An 18,139-nucleotide genomic window follows, 5' to 3' on the forward strand; every position below is an offset into this window, starting at 1 on the left:
ACAGCAATCAAATGAAACAACCTAATAGAGAAAGACAGTAGATTTACTTTTTAAATGAGTTGTGGAGGTCTTACTTGTAAGTGTCAGTCTGTTTGGTGGGCTGGTTATTTTTCTACTTCTGTTGATATTGTAGATGTTAAGACAACTTGTCTTAGAGTTTAATATTTTAAAAAAATAGAATTTCAGATAGGCTTAATGAGCTGATTAGCAAGGGACAGAGATAATTCTTAATGTTGTTACCTTTGCAGAAAGAAGGGCCAAAACTGGTTTTTGCACTTCTTGCTGGAATGGATTAGTCACTGCATATTCATGTGACTTTCTAGGAGCATTTTTTCAAACTTTTTCTTAACTTGTCTAATTGATTTGAATACACTATAATATACTAGATCCATGGAATAATGAAGTTTACTTATTATAATTAATTCCTCCTCTAGAGTCCTTGTTTTGATTGTTCTGAAGGTACTTTCCTGTCCCACCAGCATTTGTACACTGCAATTAGCTGATATTCTCAGAAGCAGGATGGAAGGTGTTCATGCATGGGAGGTTCTGGTATCTTGGTGCTGTGTTACACCTGTGAATATACCATCAGGGAAATAACTAAATGAGCTGAATGATCCCCATAATATTTATAGCACTAATAGCGCTGACTTTATAATCAGCATTTTTAAAATGTTGTTCTCTCTCAGGTCAGTTTATCAGAAGTGCTTACCAGGAGTTTGATGTGTGTAAATATTAGGTAGTTCGGAAAATCTAAATGCATATAGCAGGGTTTGTGCTCCACAGAAAGGTCAGATATGGTTTGCAGTTTGTTTTAGGAATTCTCTATTAGTCTTTTTCCTGCCTTTACAATCCCAAGGCACTTCAAGCTGTATATGCTGCTGCTTAGTAGAACATTCAGTGAATGACAGTGAAAATATCTATGTAATGATTCAAAAAAGCAAACACTAACCATACACCTTCTTTCTGTTATTCTCAGTTTACTTGCAGGTTTTGGTTACAATCATTTTGGATAGGAAGAGCTTTAATTTCATGACATTTTACTTCTTGCACTAGAGTTGTGGATTATACTCTCCCTTTGTCCTTAATTCTTATTTACAACATCAGAATGTTTTCACATGAACTAAATAAGCCATAAGTACCCATATGGAAGTTCTGAAAAACTAATTTGTTTGTTGTTGCTTTGATGCTGTATATAAAATGCACATTAACAAAGTGGGGGTTCTGTAAAGTGTGCTTTAAATTTAAATTGAATGAACTATCCTGTACATTTTCACAGAATCACAGAATCCTTAGGATTGGAAGGGGCCTCTGGAAATCATCCAGTCCAATCCCCCTGCCAAGACAGGGTCATCTAGAGCAGGTTACACAGGAATGTGTCCAGGTGGGTTTGGAATGTCTCCAGAGAGGGAGACTCCACGACCTCTGTGGGCAGCTGTTCCAATGCTCTGCCACCCCAAAGTAAAGAAATCTTCCTCGTATTGAGGTGGAACCTGGTGTGTTTTAGTTTGTGGCTGTTACTCCTTGTCTTGTCTTGGGCACCACGGAAAAGAGTCTGGCACCCTCCTCTTGACACCCTCTTTTCTTCCATTTTTGCCCAGAAGTGTAACAGTAATCTTAGAAAACAGATCCTGGGAGCCTCTGGTGGCATTGGTAGGGCAGCTTAGTCTGCTTAGAGCTCAGTAAAAACACAGCATGGCACATCTGTAGCCAGTCATGTTGATTTTTACAAAGGAAATGAGTTCTCTGGCCTTTGAGGTGTTCACCTGCACATCTTTCTCTGGTAAAACTGATTGTCAGATGAAGACTGTGAAAAAGCATGTAAAGTGTTGGAAATGTTTGTAAAGCTTTCTGTCAGTAGAGTTGTGCTTATTAATCAGGTGAGCATGTGTCAGGGTTAAGTATTCTAGGCTACAGTTCTAGTAATTTTACTGAATTTGAAACATAAGAAATGGAAAAAAAACCAGCAGCATGTGTAAGGAACAACGTCTTGATTTTGACAAAGATTTGACAAAAACCTCCCCAGTTTTTGGCCTAAACTTTTAATCACGAATTCTCAGTCTGGAGCAAATTTAGGTGCTGTTTATTCTCCCTTGAAAATATTTTTATTTTGGAAATGCTGAAACAATCTTAACCATAGTAATTTAAAAAATGGCACTGCTATAAGTTGTGGAGTTGTAAGCAAGCTTCTCTGAGACTTAGAGTTCTGCACAGGGTTTACTCTCAAATTTCTATACTAATTCTGTAATTTACCTTTAATAATTAAAGGTTTGAATTTGACCAGTTTGTACCAAGAGTAGTAAGGATAATTTACAAGTTTTGTGTTCATTTAGCACTCCCCCTTTTGATATGCTGAATTTGGGATGGATAAGTGGGATGCTGAAGTACTATGTTCCTTAATATTTCTCATTTGTTTATGGGTTTGTACCCTGTGCTGTAAATGAGTTTTAAAATTCACTTAAGTGGGGCTAGTTTAACTACAGTACCTTTCAAATACTTGTAAAGACACTTCCTTTTTAATAACATAAACCCAGAACTAATTGCCAGTTGTATCCAACCACTCATAAATTAGGAGTTTTTTTATTTTTTCATATTTTTTTTTGTGACAGAGGGAGACAAGCAATGACAAAACAGCAAAAACAAACTCTTCTAAGGTCACAGAAACCTCCTCTTCACAAAAGAACCAGTCAGGTAATGTGGTCAGAATAAGTTTTAATGTAACTTTCTCAAATAATTTTAAAATGCCCAGGTTGTCCGAGGCAGCCGGCTAAATTCTGCTGACTCGGTGAGCAGCTGCAGGCACTGTGCCACAGCTTGGGGGGAGCCCTGTTCCTTCACTGCAGCTCGATCCTGGACTGAAATTGTGTGTTCTGATGGAGAGCAGCAGTTCACAAGTTCCCCGTGTGATGGCACCAGATTAAAGCTGGTGCCTGAGATCTTGGCGAGCAGGGAACAAACCCTGCTGCTCCCGTGTGCCCGCTGCACTGGCCCAGTAAAACAAGTGCAGGAGCCCTCAGTGCCAGCAGGTACTTTGGGTTTTAGTCCTTCAAAATGGTCCTTGATGGGAGGCAGTGTGGAGCCTGAGAGGGAATTCTGTAGAGCCTTGGATCAAAAGGCCAAAGTCAGACTTGTTAATGATGCTCAAGTTTAAGGTAACTGCCATCAGAGCACATCTCTTCAGGTGTTACAATGATTTGCCAAAGATAAGCGAGCTTCAGCAAGTCCTGCACGGTGTAGAAGTGGTGATGTGCCATAGCTAATGTGTGGTACTTGGCTCCTATATATATAAATTTTCTCCTAACAAAGTGTTAGTGGTACTCAGATTGTGATGAGCTCACGTAGGCCTTCTCATATAACTGTCACCTCTGCTTTAAAGAGGTCTTTAGTCACAAGGTACTTTGATTTTAATAGAAATGAGACTATAAAAAAATTGGGAAAACATTTCTTAGCACCTATTTGATTAATGGAAACCTTTATTTTTAAAATCAAGCCAAAATACATGGCTTCAGAAGCTTCAGTTCTATGTTCACTCAGTCCTATGTAGGTGCCCAGAAGACGTACCTAAATAATTCCTTCCTGTATCTGAAGGAATATTTTAAATGGCTTCAGGGAGATAACATTTTAAAGTTCCAAACTTCACTTTGTAAACCAAAATTATTTTACAGCAACGAAAAATCTGTCTGATGCATGTAAACCTCTGAAGAAGCGAAATCGGGCTTCAGCAGCAGAATCTTCAACTCTTGCTTTTAGCAAGAGTTCATCTCCTTCAGCTTCCTTAACTGAGAATGAGGTAAAAAAAAAGTGGTGTTTGCACACAGCCATTTAATTACAGAAATTATCAGGTGTGAATCTTGTTTTAAAAAAAAAAGAAAAGCAAAAATCAAAGGCGAATTCTCTAACGTTGGTGCTCTAGACAAGTTCCAGTTTTGGCCTCTGTGAAACCTGTTAACGTGTGCATTGCAAATCATTTATTGTAACACGAACGTCTGATTTGGGGACGTCGAGATATTGTGGTTTTTAATGTATTTACCAACAACGTTTTAGAATTGTAACCTTCTATTAGAGGCAAAGTAAAATGCCAGTGTGTTCTGTATTTTCTTCTACAGACTTTTATGTAAGTGTACTACATTAGTTACATTATGTAACTCAATATTGTCATGTTGCCATAGCTTTTATATCGAAGCAAATTGCCTAATCCTCTGTTTGATCTGGACAGTCTTCTGAGCAGAGCCCCTTTTAACTCAAATTAGATTTCAGGCTGTTTTAGTGCTATTTCTCTGTGACGCAAATAGCTCCAACCCCAATAGAGTTAACAGGCAGTGAAGGATGTATCTTTTTGATACTTTCTAATCATAGTCCTAGCTCTGCATATTTGGAACTGTAATTCTTCTCAGCTGACATACAATAAATGAAATGTATGTACCAGAAGTGTATTCATACAATCCATTAAACCATTCCCCAAGTCATCTACACTGTTAAAACCAATCAGCCAAAGAGTGGCAGCATGAGGGTGAAGTGTGCATGCTGTTTTGCAGGTGGCTTTGGATCTGTAGTTGGTAGGATTTAGTGAAATATCTATAGACAAACAGCTTCACCCAGTTTGTGTTACAAAAACTGTAGAGAAAATACTTGCCTGCTAACAAGGGAATAGGGCTTCCAGCTCTTCTAGAGACTTTCATCTCCTCTATCAAATGCATGAGGTGCTGTAATGAATGCAGTTAAAATATCTAGGCAATGTTCAGTAAACAGTTTACCTTTGGGTACGGAAAAAAGATTGCATGTTAATGGCTGTATATCTTAACTGTAACTGGAAGAACATTTTAACTAAAAAACCTCAATAAATACTCCCTCCTGTACCTCAATAAAACAAGCAAAGGAGGCCCCACAGGATATAATGTAATATAATGCCCCACAGCAGCAGCCAAGTAAAGTAATACTTAGTTTTCTCAAATGAGAGACTCCCATCTTTTGGCTTACCAGCTTCTGCTGGATTGGCTTTGCTGATGGGATGTGCTGTGTAATGCTCCATTTGGGACCTTCTATTCAATCAGACTAGGTCAAGGAAAAATCTGGGAGGTTTTGGCTCAAAATATGCATCTCTAAATATTGTGCACTTAGGAGAAAGATTCTTCTCTTTCTCAAGATTATGATTATAAAATGACTTATCCAGAAGTCTTTCTTAACAAAAAACTTTTTTTGTAGGATTTTGGGTTGTAACATAATGGTTCACATGTAAGAAAGGATATGGCTGAGATGGAAATTCTTACATATGGCTGAGATGGAAATTCTAAAATTTAGCACTGAATTACTCAGCTGCTGCTAAACAGTAAAAGATCTAAGAAAAATTAACTTCATACAATGCACACAGAACACAGATACACAAACTAGAAAGTGAATTAATTATTTTCAAATGGTTAAGATACCAAAAAAAGTCCCAAACGGTGTAACAGAAAACACACCTTGTTAAATAACTTTGGGGGATTGGGTGCAGGGAGAAGTAGATTAATGGACTAAATCCTTGGATTGGTTAAAGCTACCCTGACCTGGACTTGGACCAACTAAGGATTGGGCCCAGTTTGTTTCCTATATTAGATATATTTTTGCCTTTAAATAAAACAAAAATGTCAGGCATGTGTCTCAGAAATTAATACTGACCTGCTCTACAAAACAAGGAAAGACAGAAATTCTGGATTGTGTGCGTGGCTCTTAAAAACTTTTTCCCCTTTTGTATTTTTATTTAGCATTTGTCTAAACAGCTAAATATGTATGTGTCCTGAGGGCATTCATCTGGAGAGAAACTTTCCCAGTATTAAGGGAAAGTTTTTTTAAAAATAAATACAGTCAGGTAATGATGAAAGCCTTGCACAGCTAATTGAGTAGGATGTAATTCTTCTCAACTTTAAATAGATTTAATGATTAACTTTCACATTTCTGTGTTCACTATAATACTTCTAAATGTTGGTTTAGGTGCTCTCCTAACAAGCATAGGAAAAATCCTCTGTATTCTACAAGCACATACATCTCTACAAGGTGTATATATGAGGATTCTGGTCTTTTTTTCCCCTCTCCTTTCTTTTTCTCCCATTCTCTTTGTGAACAGCTTGTTCCAGAATGGAACCTGGATGTGACTGTTACTTGTCCAGAACTGTTGTTAGCTACACACCCCTTAAACGTCTGTCCTTTAAACCAGGTTATAGGAAAGGTGTGCTCAGTTCTTTCTTGTTTGAAAGATACATCTTATTTGACATTTAAAAAAATATTTTGAATGCTTTTTGTTGTTATTGGGGGATATTTTTTAAATGGGGTTTATTTGAACTACTATAAAATCAGGCAAGGCCCGATTTTCGATTGATAAATTACTTTGAGAGGGAGATAAGAGTGGGAGTGTCGACTTGTAAAAACAGATTTATAGATGTGACATATCAGAGATTAAAGGTTCACTCCCTTCAAAAAATTGGGCTTTGAAGATGTTTTAAGATGGGTGAACAGTAAAGTGTTTATATAGGAATAAATAAATTTCATACCTGCATTTAATTTTGAAACAAAATAATTTTACATCTAGGCACTTGAAACAAGTCACTTATATGAAATGTGATTTTGTTGAAATGTAATTCTTGATGAGCAACTGGTAGGGCCAGATGTGAGAAAGATATTCAACATTTTGGAGTCTTGCAAAAGCTCAGACTAGTTTTTTACTGGCTATGTAAGACTTGGTATAAGCATCCAAAAGCACATATTTGTGAGAAGAGATGCAGTGGTGTATTTTAATTTCTTTTTTTACCTTGGCCCTCCACCTCCCCAGTAATTTAGTAGGTGCCAGTAAGAGTGTAATCAGTATTTTTTTAATAAATAAAAAAGAATTTACATTACCATATACTGCTGGATTATTGGCACACTTGGTGTGTTTGCATGAAACATATCTGCTTTAGCTTTTCAATCAATTTCTGTGATTATTGTCTGGCTTCATTAAACTGGATGAATTTGTTGACAGCAGATAAATGTCAAAGTATTGTGCAGACCATAGGAACTACTTACAAACTTTGTCAAAGAAACTGTAATCTTTTCCTAAGAGAGGACAAAATAAAGCACATGTAATACTCTCTAAGGTAGCCAGCCTGTTGTTCATCACACCCTCAAGTCTGAGCTGACCAGCAGATGGCAGCTTAAAGAAGCCTGGGAAAGATTTGAAGAGGTGTTTTTATTTTCATTTCATCATGTCTTCCTTAGAGGAATTCTTTCTTCCTTCTGTAACACCTAGTGTCAAACACAAGCTCAGTTCCTGGTTATAGCTACAAATACTTGTGTTTCCATGGCCTAACAATGCAAATTATAATAATGCAAGCCTTAATGCTCTTTTTCTGCATATTAAACAGTGGAAATTTTTTTACCATTACTAGTTTGAGACAGATTTCATTTAGCTGCTTTTTTAATGGGCATTAGCATGTATACACAAAGGAGAAAACACGTTCAGCTCTTAAAAGGTAAGATGTTTGCTTGAGGAGGCAGCTTGCAACTCAAAAAGTACTTCAGCTCCATTTATCAGCCCTGGAGTCCAGTTGTCCTAGAGTATGCAGCTAAAAACTCTTTCTGAAGGTGAACATAACTGACTTTTTGATCCTATGAACAGGAAGGAAGAAGGGAATTCATGTTATTTTAAACAAACTATTGACCTAAAGAAAAAGCAGTTGCCGTTGACCTTGCAGGTTATTAAACAAAATCACTGTGCTTCTAGCATTTCATTCAAGCTTCCTGCAAATATAATTCTCTGTTCTAAATTTTGCTTAAGGATAAGTTAATGTATAGTGCCACCTTACATCCTGTGACTTAGCAGACAGTTGTTTCTTGTGTTTGTTTCTGTATGCCTGTGATTTTTTTTCCCATTTGAAAGCACCAGGAAGCAGTCAGGGGTACATTTTTATGGAACACTGCAAGTAGTTGGACTTGTTCCTTGCTAAACTTCTGCTAAAGCCTCTAACATTTTACATTACCTGCATCACCCATCATACCACACAGGTTTGGTACAATGGTTATATTTTCATGTGGAAAAAAGTTCTAAACTTCACTTCTGTTCTTTGATGGGACATTCTGTGTAGAAAACTAAGTTTCTTATGTACTTATTCTCCTCTTGTGTGTTACTTAGGCTTCAGAGTGCAGAGAATCTGTTAACTGAATGTTACATGATGTAGGTTTTTATTCCACATCCCCTATCAAACTATCATGAGTTTCTGTAGGCACTTTTATACTGTTTTAAAATGTTTTCATAGTTTTAATTAACTTTCCAGGCAAATTCAGAAATGCATAATATCCTTATCTGAAACGTCTAACTCCTGCTAATAATAAAAATTAAACTTGTCCCAGGCTGTCTTTTTTTTGCTATTATAGTACTGTGTACACTTGTGGCACCGCATACTTAAAGAATTTATCTAGTCTAGCAGTATGGGCCAAAATATCACTCTTCATTCAGTTCAGGAATTCTTATATGAAATAAAGGAAATGTTAACTGTAACTCAATTGGCTCTGTCAGTTTTTCTGTCTCTGTGTGGGTGCACGATAGATTGTCTTTTGAATACAGCCTGACCTGTTTGTATGTTGCTTACTGAATTACATAAGTTGTTCTTAGAGTAAAAAGAAAACAAAAACCCCCAACCCTCTAGCTGCTCAGATTTTGTTAAGAAAAAAATATGCAGTTGGGTTTTATCTGTTGGAAAGATGGAAGAGTTTATTTATCAGAACATGCATGCTCCAAGCTTTGTAGGGAGCTCTTGGCCAGCCCAGCCCACTTCCTCCGGGGTGACTGCGGTGTAGAAATCACCAACTCTTAAAGCCTTGTCAGGAAGTCTGAGATTGTAGCAGTGTCCTGAGTGTTAAAGAAAGTGAAACTTAGTGGGAACAGCATTCAGAACTCATGAAGACATGCCTCTTTAATTGCCTGTGAAAAGGTGCTGTGTATCTTTTGTCTAATCGTGTGATCATCATATATAAACTGGCAGGTGACCTGAGAGAGGATGTTGCTTAAGGCATCCCTGTGAAAGGTGCAGGTTGCTCTCTGTGGGCCCTTTCTTTTATAGATCCTGCTGCTCCTGCAGTGGAGGAGACTTGCCTGCCAAACAAGCAGGAGGAAATAATTTCCTGCCATGCTTTATTTTCATGTTATATACCCCTACCTTTAAGATAAGTGTACATAGCGGGGTGTGTTTCCTTTTGATGTCCTACAGCCTGCATTATAAAGCAAGCGATGCTCAAGTCAACCTACAGGAAGTGGGAGGGGGTTGCCTTCTTTGGCTCTTGAAAAATTTGCCCTTTAGTTTTTTTTGTTACTGCTTAAATAGAATGTGACAGAAGAACATCGTTTTCTTGAATGACTAAGACCAAAGCTTGTATTCTTAAGGTTTAAAAAGGCTGTTACACAAGCAGATGTGAGTAATACAAGAAATGCTTTTGTTAGGCAATGAATTGATAAAGTGACTTTTCTGAAGAAGAAATTTTTTGAACAAAAATTGGGCTTTGGTAGCTGGAATAGTCTAAAGAGGTGTGTGACTGGTGGAGTAACAACAGTTGGAGCCTGTTCCAGAGTGGGCACCATAGATGGTGAAATGTTAACAACTTCTTCAGTCTAAATTTCCAAATTTGTTTTGAGCCTTCAAACATGGCAGGTAAACCTTGTCTGAATTGGATCTAGGGGAGAGAAAGTCCCAGGGAAGCTAAGAGCAGAAGCGTTGATGTTGCTCAGTCTGCAATTGCTAACACATAGTGAATAGTATTTGGGACTTGATTCTGCTCCATGAGACAGAAGTTTTTGCCTCAACAAATACTGATGCTGGTCCTTTAGGACAGTCTTTAGCCAGGAAGTACTTCAAGGGAAGAAAAAAAGATGCACCATGACCCCCTCTCCACCTCCTAGGATAACACTGAGCCAGCAAGGATGCTTTCTTAGATCAGCTGTTTAAAATGAAGACTTAATCCTAAATCTAAAACAAAAGGCACATTTAATAGCCAGGTCACCAGCTGATCAAGCAGAATGTTTGCATTTTTTTGTTCTTACTGGCATAACTTCTTAAATTCCCAGGCTCCAGATTGCATGAGTACAGACATTTTATTTTCAGACCTAGAATTTCTGAACCATTTTTTACTTGAAATTACAGAGCAGTGATTTTGCTGGCTTTGGTATTTACTCTTGATTTTGGAGCTGTCTGAAAGGAAGGGGACAATTTTAAGTGAAGAAAAAATATTTTTTCTTCAAGTGGGTGGAGCAAATGTCTACGTCAGTATTTGACTTCATCTGCTTCTTTGAACCACAGCATAATTTGAATTTTTCAATTCCAGTCTATCCTTTCACAGACTCACAGCTTATATCATGTATCAGTATGATTGGATGCCAGCTGAGAGTATGTCACTGCCTTTTTTTTTTTTTTTTTTAATAAGTGACATTTCAGCCACCCAGATGTGGAAGGAACAATACCATTTGCAAAGTTCACCCACGTGGTTCTAGAAATATGCAAGCTGAGTGAGTGTACATGCCAGCTTGCATTTAACTCTTTTGTAAAAAGCCAGAGGGAATGAAGAATTGCCTTGCATTTCTGCCGAGGTGTGTGGCTGAGACTGGAATCAGGTACCTGGTTGTAAAAAATGCTTTAAAAATTGTAGTAGATCTGGATTCAGGATTTAGATGTACTGTGAGAAATGTTTCCCTATGTTAGTGCTTATCCTTTCACCTTTAATTGGTGGTGCAATGAGCTGTGCAGTTAAGTCAGGCTCAGTGTTGCAGCTGCAGGATTCGTGATGCAGCTGGAGGAAGTCTTGCAGGAGAAAAACACTGAGAAGTGATTTTGTACACAAAATCTGTGTACAGTCTTCTGCCAAATTGACTTCCTGCCCGCCCCCCTTTAATCATTCTAGTGTGCTTCAGACAAAAGACAAAATTAAGAATATAAACATACAAACTCAGAAAATGCACATAGCTGACTCAATTTCATTTTTTTCAATGCTCTAGTGTTTTCTTGTTGTAACTATTGTATAGAGTTGCACATATTTCCTCCTCTAAGCCTGCTCAGCAACCTCTGAAAACCAAACACTTAATTACCCAATATAATCATGCCAAGGAAACTCCAATATTCCACCAATAGTCCTTGCCTCCATATACACACGTAAGTCCCTTTTGCACGTAACAGGTAGAAGTAGTCTAAGAAGCAGGAAAAAAAAAAGTAAATCCAATCCTTATATTTAGCAATTAAACAATTACCCAGTGTTCAGCAATACTTGCTGATGTAACCTGGCTTTGTTCATCAAATATTTCAGTATGCAAAACATGTTCATTCAGTTACGAATTCATGTTGAAGATGGCTTTTACAAGCATTGTTATATAGTCTTTCTAAAAATAGGCTGATGTTTGTCTGAAAGAGTCCCTTAAGCACTTCTTTTGGTTATTGTGAACAGGGAATTTTAGCATATAGTTCAAAAGAAAATTAAAAATACTTTGGGGGATTTGAAGTCTTTATATGCTGATCCCTGTACCATTGTGGGCCTGAGTAACTGTTCCAAAAATACAGTAGTAGTATAAAATATATGCTCAAAATATCTTGAGATGAGTAAACCCAATTGTTTAATGACCCATTGGTACAATTTCTGTCTTTTCAGGAGGGTAAAAATACAATACTAAACACAAAGAATTCACAGAGATGCCAAAATTTTGTCCCAGTTAGACTCAGTGAAGTATTTTTTCAGTAATAAAGCTATGGGGAACTTGGAAAAATGCAGTAATGTGCCCCTATGTGTTCCCTTTTGAGTCTTCCTTGTGTAAGTAGTGAATAATGACTGAGACACGTGGGAAAGGAGGGATTGCCTTGATGGGAAATTGGTCATTTCTGTGAGTGGTAATGGTATTAAGAACCTCACAAACCCCTGAATTAAGTTCTGGCCCACCCCACATGAAGAGCATCAATTGGTTTTCAGGCTGTTTTGCTCCCTTTTCTCACTTGTGCATGCAGGTGCACCATTTCCAGTAGCAAGAGCTGCATTTGATTTGTGAAATAGCAGCCTTGCTCAGTGCTCAGGCAGTGAGGTGTGAAAGCCTCACAGGCTTTGTGAGTCCTCACAAAGTGATGCTGACATTCAGCAATTGAAGGAGGTGGGAAGCAAAGCCTGCCTGATGTGCAGTCTGGGAAGGCTGATGGTGCATTGCCATCGTCCATCCTTTAGAGGAAAGGTGTCTTCCATGTCACAGCAGCTAAATTGCTGTGAGGAATTGCTAAAGAAAAATGGAGATGCTGATAGAGTTCAGGTTTCAGTGCAGAAACTTGGCACTTGCTAAAAATTTGAACTGAACAGCCTTGGCTTTTTTTCCCCTAAATTTACACTCTTTAAAACAATTTTTTGCCTTTATGAGAAATAAGAAATTACTCCAAATGTAAAGCAGAATAAAATAGCTACAAATTGCAAATTAACACGTTTTGCCACTAATCTAAATGTTGGTTACTTTGAACCTTGGCCTAAATTTCAGAAGAGTTAATTATACACAGTTTTCTTTGCTAGCAGAATTATATTACAAAAATAAGGACAAGACAAGCTCTGGTATGATTACCAGGGAAAGATTTATATTGGTAACTTAAGAAGTAAAGTAACAAGCCCCCCTAAACTTGTCCAGATTTGTATTGAAGGCAGTATTTTGGGCTCTGGTATGTGAACTGTTAAAAACTTCCTCAGAAGTGTTATGTTTCATTGCAGAGGTGGCTGTGTCACGTCAGCATGAGCTGATTTCCAGCAATCTTCTTGTAAATCATCTTTACTTAGTGACTGTTTCAATCTACACATATTTTAATTGCAAAACTCAGTGTCCCCCAGATGATTTAGAACCTGTTAGGATTGCTACAGCTTGCTGGGGGTACAAATACAGTTTTCCCAACCTCCTCATGCTATACCTCTCTTAGGTTCTAAGTCATCTCTGAGAAACATTGGATGAAGGATTGTCTCAGCCTCTTCTCCACAGGCCTCAAGGAACAGATGCTTTTTTACTTCCCTGATATTTCCATTGGCTATTCTGGGATAACTTCAAGAGTTGAGGTGCTGAATTCCAGTTCTCTTCACACAGGGAGCTTTCCTCAAAGATATTTGATAAACAGTGTTTCACCTTCTGCAAGATACAAGTAAGGGTCCAATTAAATGATCCTGAAGAAATGTGTCCCTTTCTTACAACAGGGAATCTGCTAGCCTTCCCCTTTGTTAGGGCCTAATGAAATCTGGTAAGGAAGTGTGTGTGAGCTGTGCATGGGTTATGGCTTTGGAGAGGATGGTTACACCTTTGGTGATGGTGGCAGGGATGAAGAGATGCATTCTGCAGCCTGCACCAGGCCACAGGAGTGTCTCCCTGAGCTGCTTGTGACTGTAGTGACTCTTAGGAGCTGAGACAGCCATGAGCAGGTATCTGGTTTTGTCTATGTAATACAAGACTGCTGCTTAATAGAGCATTTGATTTGTAAAGTGAGACTCCTGACAGTCGTAAAGGAGAGATTTTGAAAGATACTCTCAGCCTGGTAGCCATTCACTAGATGAACTGAGGGTATTCTGTTCATGCTCTGTGTGTCGGTATTTGTGCTTGAAACTTGGCAATAATTTATTGGTGGATGTAAATTGCCAAGTTTTCTCTTGGAATGGGCTGATAGCATTTGGCTTTTGTGGTTGCATTTGTGATGTCAGGTTTGATTCTTGCCAGCACTGCTCCTTTTTTTGGCTCAGTAACCATTGAATTTAAATAAAGGACTGGTGCATTGATTCTGAGGCGGTAAAATTTCTGTTCTGCTGGAAAATTGATGTCAGCCTGAGGTTCACAAATGGCTGGGATTTTGTCACATATCTAGGGGGATTCTGAAAAACTGCCTCCTGCCAATAGGGTTCCCTTTCCATAGAGAGGTCTGCATCCTTTGGTTGAACAGAGTGTATAAACCAAGGAAAATCTTGGAAAACATTGCTTTGACTCATTCTCTTAACTGAATATCACTGGGCATGTTCTGTTTCTCTGCTCTGTTTTCAAAAGCAGCAAGCTGGGGGAAGAGGAGCACCTTCCTCAAGGGCAAGGCTCTATTGCTTTTGCTGCTGGGAAGATTGTTACCTCGAGGGTGCTGCACAAATGGGTTTTCTCTGGGTTTAGATGTTTTGTGGTGTGGGGAAAAGGTGGGGAGTCTAGTGTCAGGTTACAGCAAGACTGCTTGTCTTGCTTTGCTTTGTTTTGTTCTGTTTTGTTTTTAAGTGGAAAAGAAATGCAGATCTAAAACCTTCCAGATTATTTTTCCTTTTTTCTTTTCTAACCATGACTAATTCTGGCTAGTTCAAACAAGAACATAATGAGCTACTAAAAATGTTAGAGCAGTGTGCTGCTTACACTAATTAATGTTTCTGTGGGAATGGTTTAAACAGAAATGAGCTTGTGTGTAAGTTTACTTAAACCATAAGGGAAACTGGATTTGTGGTTTTGCTGTGCTCCCATGCTGCCTTCCCTTATCTGCCCCTTCCCAGCAACAACTTTGCAGTTCACTATTTCACAGCCCCTTCCAAGGGACAGAAATTTCCTGGTACCTGAACAAAGCAATGATTTTACCTGCAGTTTCTTTTAACCACTTCAGAAACAGTTGGGCAGAATCTCCAAATCACTCCAGTTGTAGAAATTTTCATAGGTCAAGTGGAGGTATGAATTTGCACTGAGGAAATTAATTTATACCCTTGCAAGTAACGTGGGGAAAAAACCCCACCAACCGACAAGTGTCAGTCTGATCCAATTTATAAAGTATTTTTAGACATGATCAAGGAAGGCAAATGTTAAATGGAGGAATGCAAGTTAGCTGGCAGCAGCAGTGAGAATTAATCACTCAAAACCAGTGTTTCCAAAGGGATTTTACAAAGACTAAATCTAGGCCTGGTTTGGTCTTACATTTTTTCTTTCTGATTTCAAAATAAATAGTCTCTAATAAGTTTGCACATTGCATGGATTGGTTGATAGGGAGGTTGCATGTAGCTGTCTCCAGCCTGTAGCTGGGCCAGTTTTAGAAAAAGGCAGTTTACTGTAGATAAATATGAGATCCTGTGTCTGAAAACAGAGAGTAAATTCTTCATATAAAGTGGTGTGTCTGTGTCCTGACAAATGGCTATTGGCCAAAATGATCTCTTAAATAGCACAGCAATTTAGAGTGACTTTCAGTGCTATATTGAGGAGACTTGGGGAGATTCTTGCACAGCAGTACAGAAATGGAGGAGAGTGGTGTCATGTTGGCTTGCTTTGGATATGGTACTTACAAGGCTTGTAATGGGTTATTGCCTCCAGTTCTCATGCTTGATTTCTCAACAACCTTTTTAAAGCACAGAAAAGGTTTAGAGAAATCCCACTAAAATCTCTGGCTGTTGGAAAAAGTCCCCTAGGGAGAAAATTAGAGGGTGGAACAAAAAGGATTGAAACGAGCTTAATTGCAGCACACTTCCACAGGAGGAAAATATCTGCTTCCAAGGGACTTTTAATCTAGCTGAAATGCCAGGAGAAGGCATCATCAACTGTGAGTTGCAGTTAGACAACCCAGAAGGGACAGGAGGCAGGACTTTTGATGGTATGTGTGAATAACCATGAGAACGAGCTCAAAGAGCAATGAAGGCTTCCATTTGCAGTTCCAGATTGTGATCTTCTTCTGGAGAATGTACTTAGTGATGCACAACTCACTGGGTATCATCTGGGGGCAACAGCATGAAATTCTGCGTCTTCTGGTGTAATGTGAAATGAGACAAATAACTTGGTTGTCCATTAACCTCCTCAAATTCTATTGAACTGAAAACTACCCTGTATTTTCTTTTGAATATGTTACTTGGGATGGGTTTTTCAAAAGTAAATTACAACTCTTTTTAAAAACACTCCATATTTATTACATCTGTATCTGTTATATAAGATTTATCCATAACAGGGCTATCTTCTATAGTATTTTGAGTTTATTGTTGACTGTAATGTTCCTTAAACATATTGAGAGCTGCTTGTTCTTTTCTTCCTCTCTTCTATATGCTGTTCACACTTTCTTGGAGAATATTTGGGTCAGAGACTTTTATATGCAGCTTTGAGTTTACCAAGTTTCTTTTTAAAAATTGACTGTTGCTCTCAAATCATATGCTCAGACTTCAGTCTAGGAATTTGAAGATACCCCTGTGTTATGGCCAGGCACTTCTTGCTAACTGTATTATAGAACTGAGTATAAATAAAATGCCATATTACAAAGTTCTGGTGTTCTGTTTTGGCTGCTGTTTAAGTGCTGGTGAGGGGGATTGTTGTATAATTCTTTCATGAGACTTCCACAAATGCGTATTCTGGTTTTAATCAAGGTGCTTTTTTGAAGGTTGGGGGAAACCAAACCAGAAGAGCGTGCCTAAATCTGCTAGTCTGAATTGCAGTGTGTGTGCTTCCATCAGTTCTGATGCTGTGCAAAACTGTGCCTGCTTTCTCTAACACCTGTGTTTAATCTTCAGATCTCTGATGGCCAAGGAGATGAGCGCTCAGAGTCCCCCTATGAAAGTGCTGATGAGACTCAGACTGAAGTGTCTATATCCTCCAAAAAATCTGAGCGAGGAGCAGGAACAAAAAAAGAATATGTGTGTCAGGTGAGAGATGTTAGCTGGGCTGTGTTTTCTGAGCTTTCCCAGGAAAGGTCTTTTTAAACATGAAAATGACAATATTAGGCCAGAAACAGGTTTATCATATGTGTCTGAGATGTCTTTTAGTGATGAGGTTGCCATGGCAGTAAAGGGAATTCTTAATACCCAATTATTTTCTTTCTTGACCTCCAGTAAGTGACTTAGCCTTTCTGCTTGAGTGTCCAGGTCTGTAAGATAAGCATAATTTGTAGCTGAGAAGCAGCACATGAGTGTTGCCAGGTGACTGCTCAGATGATGCAGGAGAGCTGCTGGTTTCTCTGTTAGCACAGAGGAGAAGCCCAGCCCAGTGGGGTTTGTGCTCTGCATGCAGCAGAGATGGCAGCACTGCCCTGCTGTGGTGCAAAGGAAAGGAAAAGCCTTTCCTCAAAATGTTCTAGAGGGGCTCTTAGGCTATGAAATGATAAAACAATCCAAGTGGACAAATCAAATTTTTTTCTGTGGGACTGAGCCAGTAGTTACGTTTCCATTTTTTGTACGTAGTGGGAGTGAGGTTGAATCTGTCTATAAAAGTTCAGTAATCCCTAAATTGTGCCAGCACTGTTGTTTGGTTCATTTTTAAGTATGCATGTGTCACTGCTAACCACTCAGATATAGAAGTGTCATTGTGCCAACTGGACTGATTTCCTTTTGCTAAGGAAAAGGAAAGGAAAATGCTTTTTAACCCTACTCAGATGCATCAGTGTGCTCAGGGAATATTTCTTACAGCTTTTTTTTCTATTCCTTTTTTTCTGTCAGGTTGTATTTACTCCTGAACCATGGTCTGAGAGGGATATTTCTAGTGGTTTAATGATTCTGTTACCTGTTTCAACTTGAAGCCAGGGCATGTGATGATGCTTGTAAAATTATCTTTCGCTTGTTAAACTTGATTTCAACAATGGGCAAAGATATTTTGAGGAGCAATATATGAAAAGGAATAAAGAAAACAGTTTTTTTCCACATATGAACTTTTCTTTAACATTCAATGCCTTTGTGTTGTAAAAGCTGTGTGAAAAAACAGGTGATCTTCTACTGTGTGAAGGACTTTGCTATCGAGCTTTTCATGTAAGCTGCCTTGGGCTCTCTGGAAGACCAGCAGGAAAATTCATTTGTAGTGAATGTACATCAGGCAAGTTTGTCCCTTTCTATTAATTAAAAAAAAAAAAAGTTAGAGTTTTCCCTTATATTGTTCTAGGACCTCCTCCTGAACAGAGTATCCTCAGAGAACCCTTATTTATCCTTTGGGACCTGACAGGGTGGGAGTTCATAGAGTACCACTAAGTGTGCCATGTTTTACAAAGTTCACCCTGTTTTCAGTGAGAACACCCTTGCAACGTGGCTAATTTAATCAGAATCCCATTGCCTTAATAACTGCAGATTATTGCTGTCTGAGTGCAATTACAGATGAGGTTTAAAGTCTGTTACAAAGACTTAAATCCTAGAAAAAAGAGCAGCGAGTGAAACGTTTTAAGTTCTTTTTCAGTCCTTTGTGTGT

General features: G+C 38.4%; 1 protein-coding gene across 4 annotated transcripts in view; it reads left to right on the forward strand.

Moving 5' to 3' along the window:
• The window catches only part of NSD2 (nuclear receptor binding SET domain protein 2), a 97,680-nt gene that overhangs the window by 67,361 nt on the left and 12,180 nt on the right, over positions 1-18,139 (forward strand). For 3 of the 4 annotated variants that reach the window (XM_063401474.1, XM_063401475.1, XM_063401473.1), the window contains 5 exons: positions 1,277-1,381; positions 2,607-2,688; positions 3,663-3,787; positions 16,483-16,614; positions 17,650-17,773. In XM_063401474.1, the coding sequence (XP_063257544.1) occupies positions 1,277-1,381; positions 2,607-2,688; positions 3,663-3,787; positions 16,483-16,614; positions 17,650-17,773 (568 nt within the window). The remainder of the gene's footprint in view (positions 1-1,276; positions 1,382-2,606; positions 2,689-3,662; positions 3,788-16,482; positions 16,615-17,649; positions 17,774-18,139) is intronic. The other variant, XM_063401476.1, reaches the window with a different exon arrangement.

The sequence above is a fragment of the Prinia subflava genome, chromosome 7, assembly GCF_021018805.1.
Source record: "Prinia subflava isolate CZ2003 ecotype Zambia chromosome 7, Cam_Psub_1.2, whole genome shotgun sequence".
NCBI lineage: Eukaryota > Metazoa > Chordata > Aves > Passeriformes > Cisticolidae > Prinia > Prinia subflava.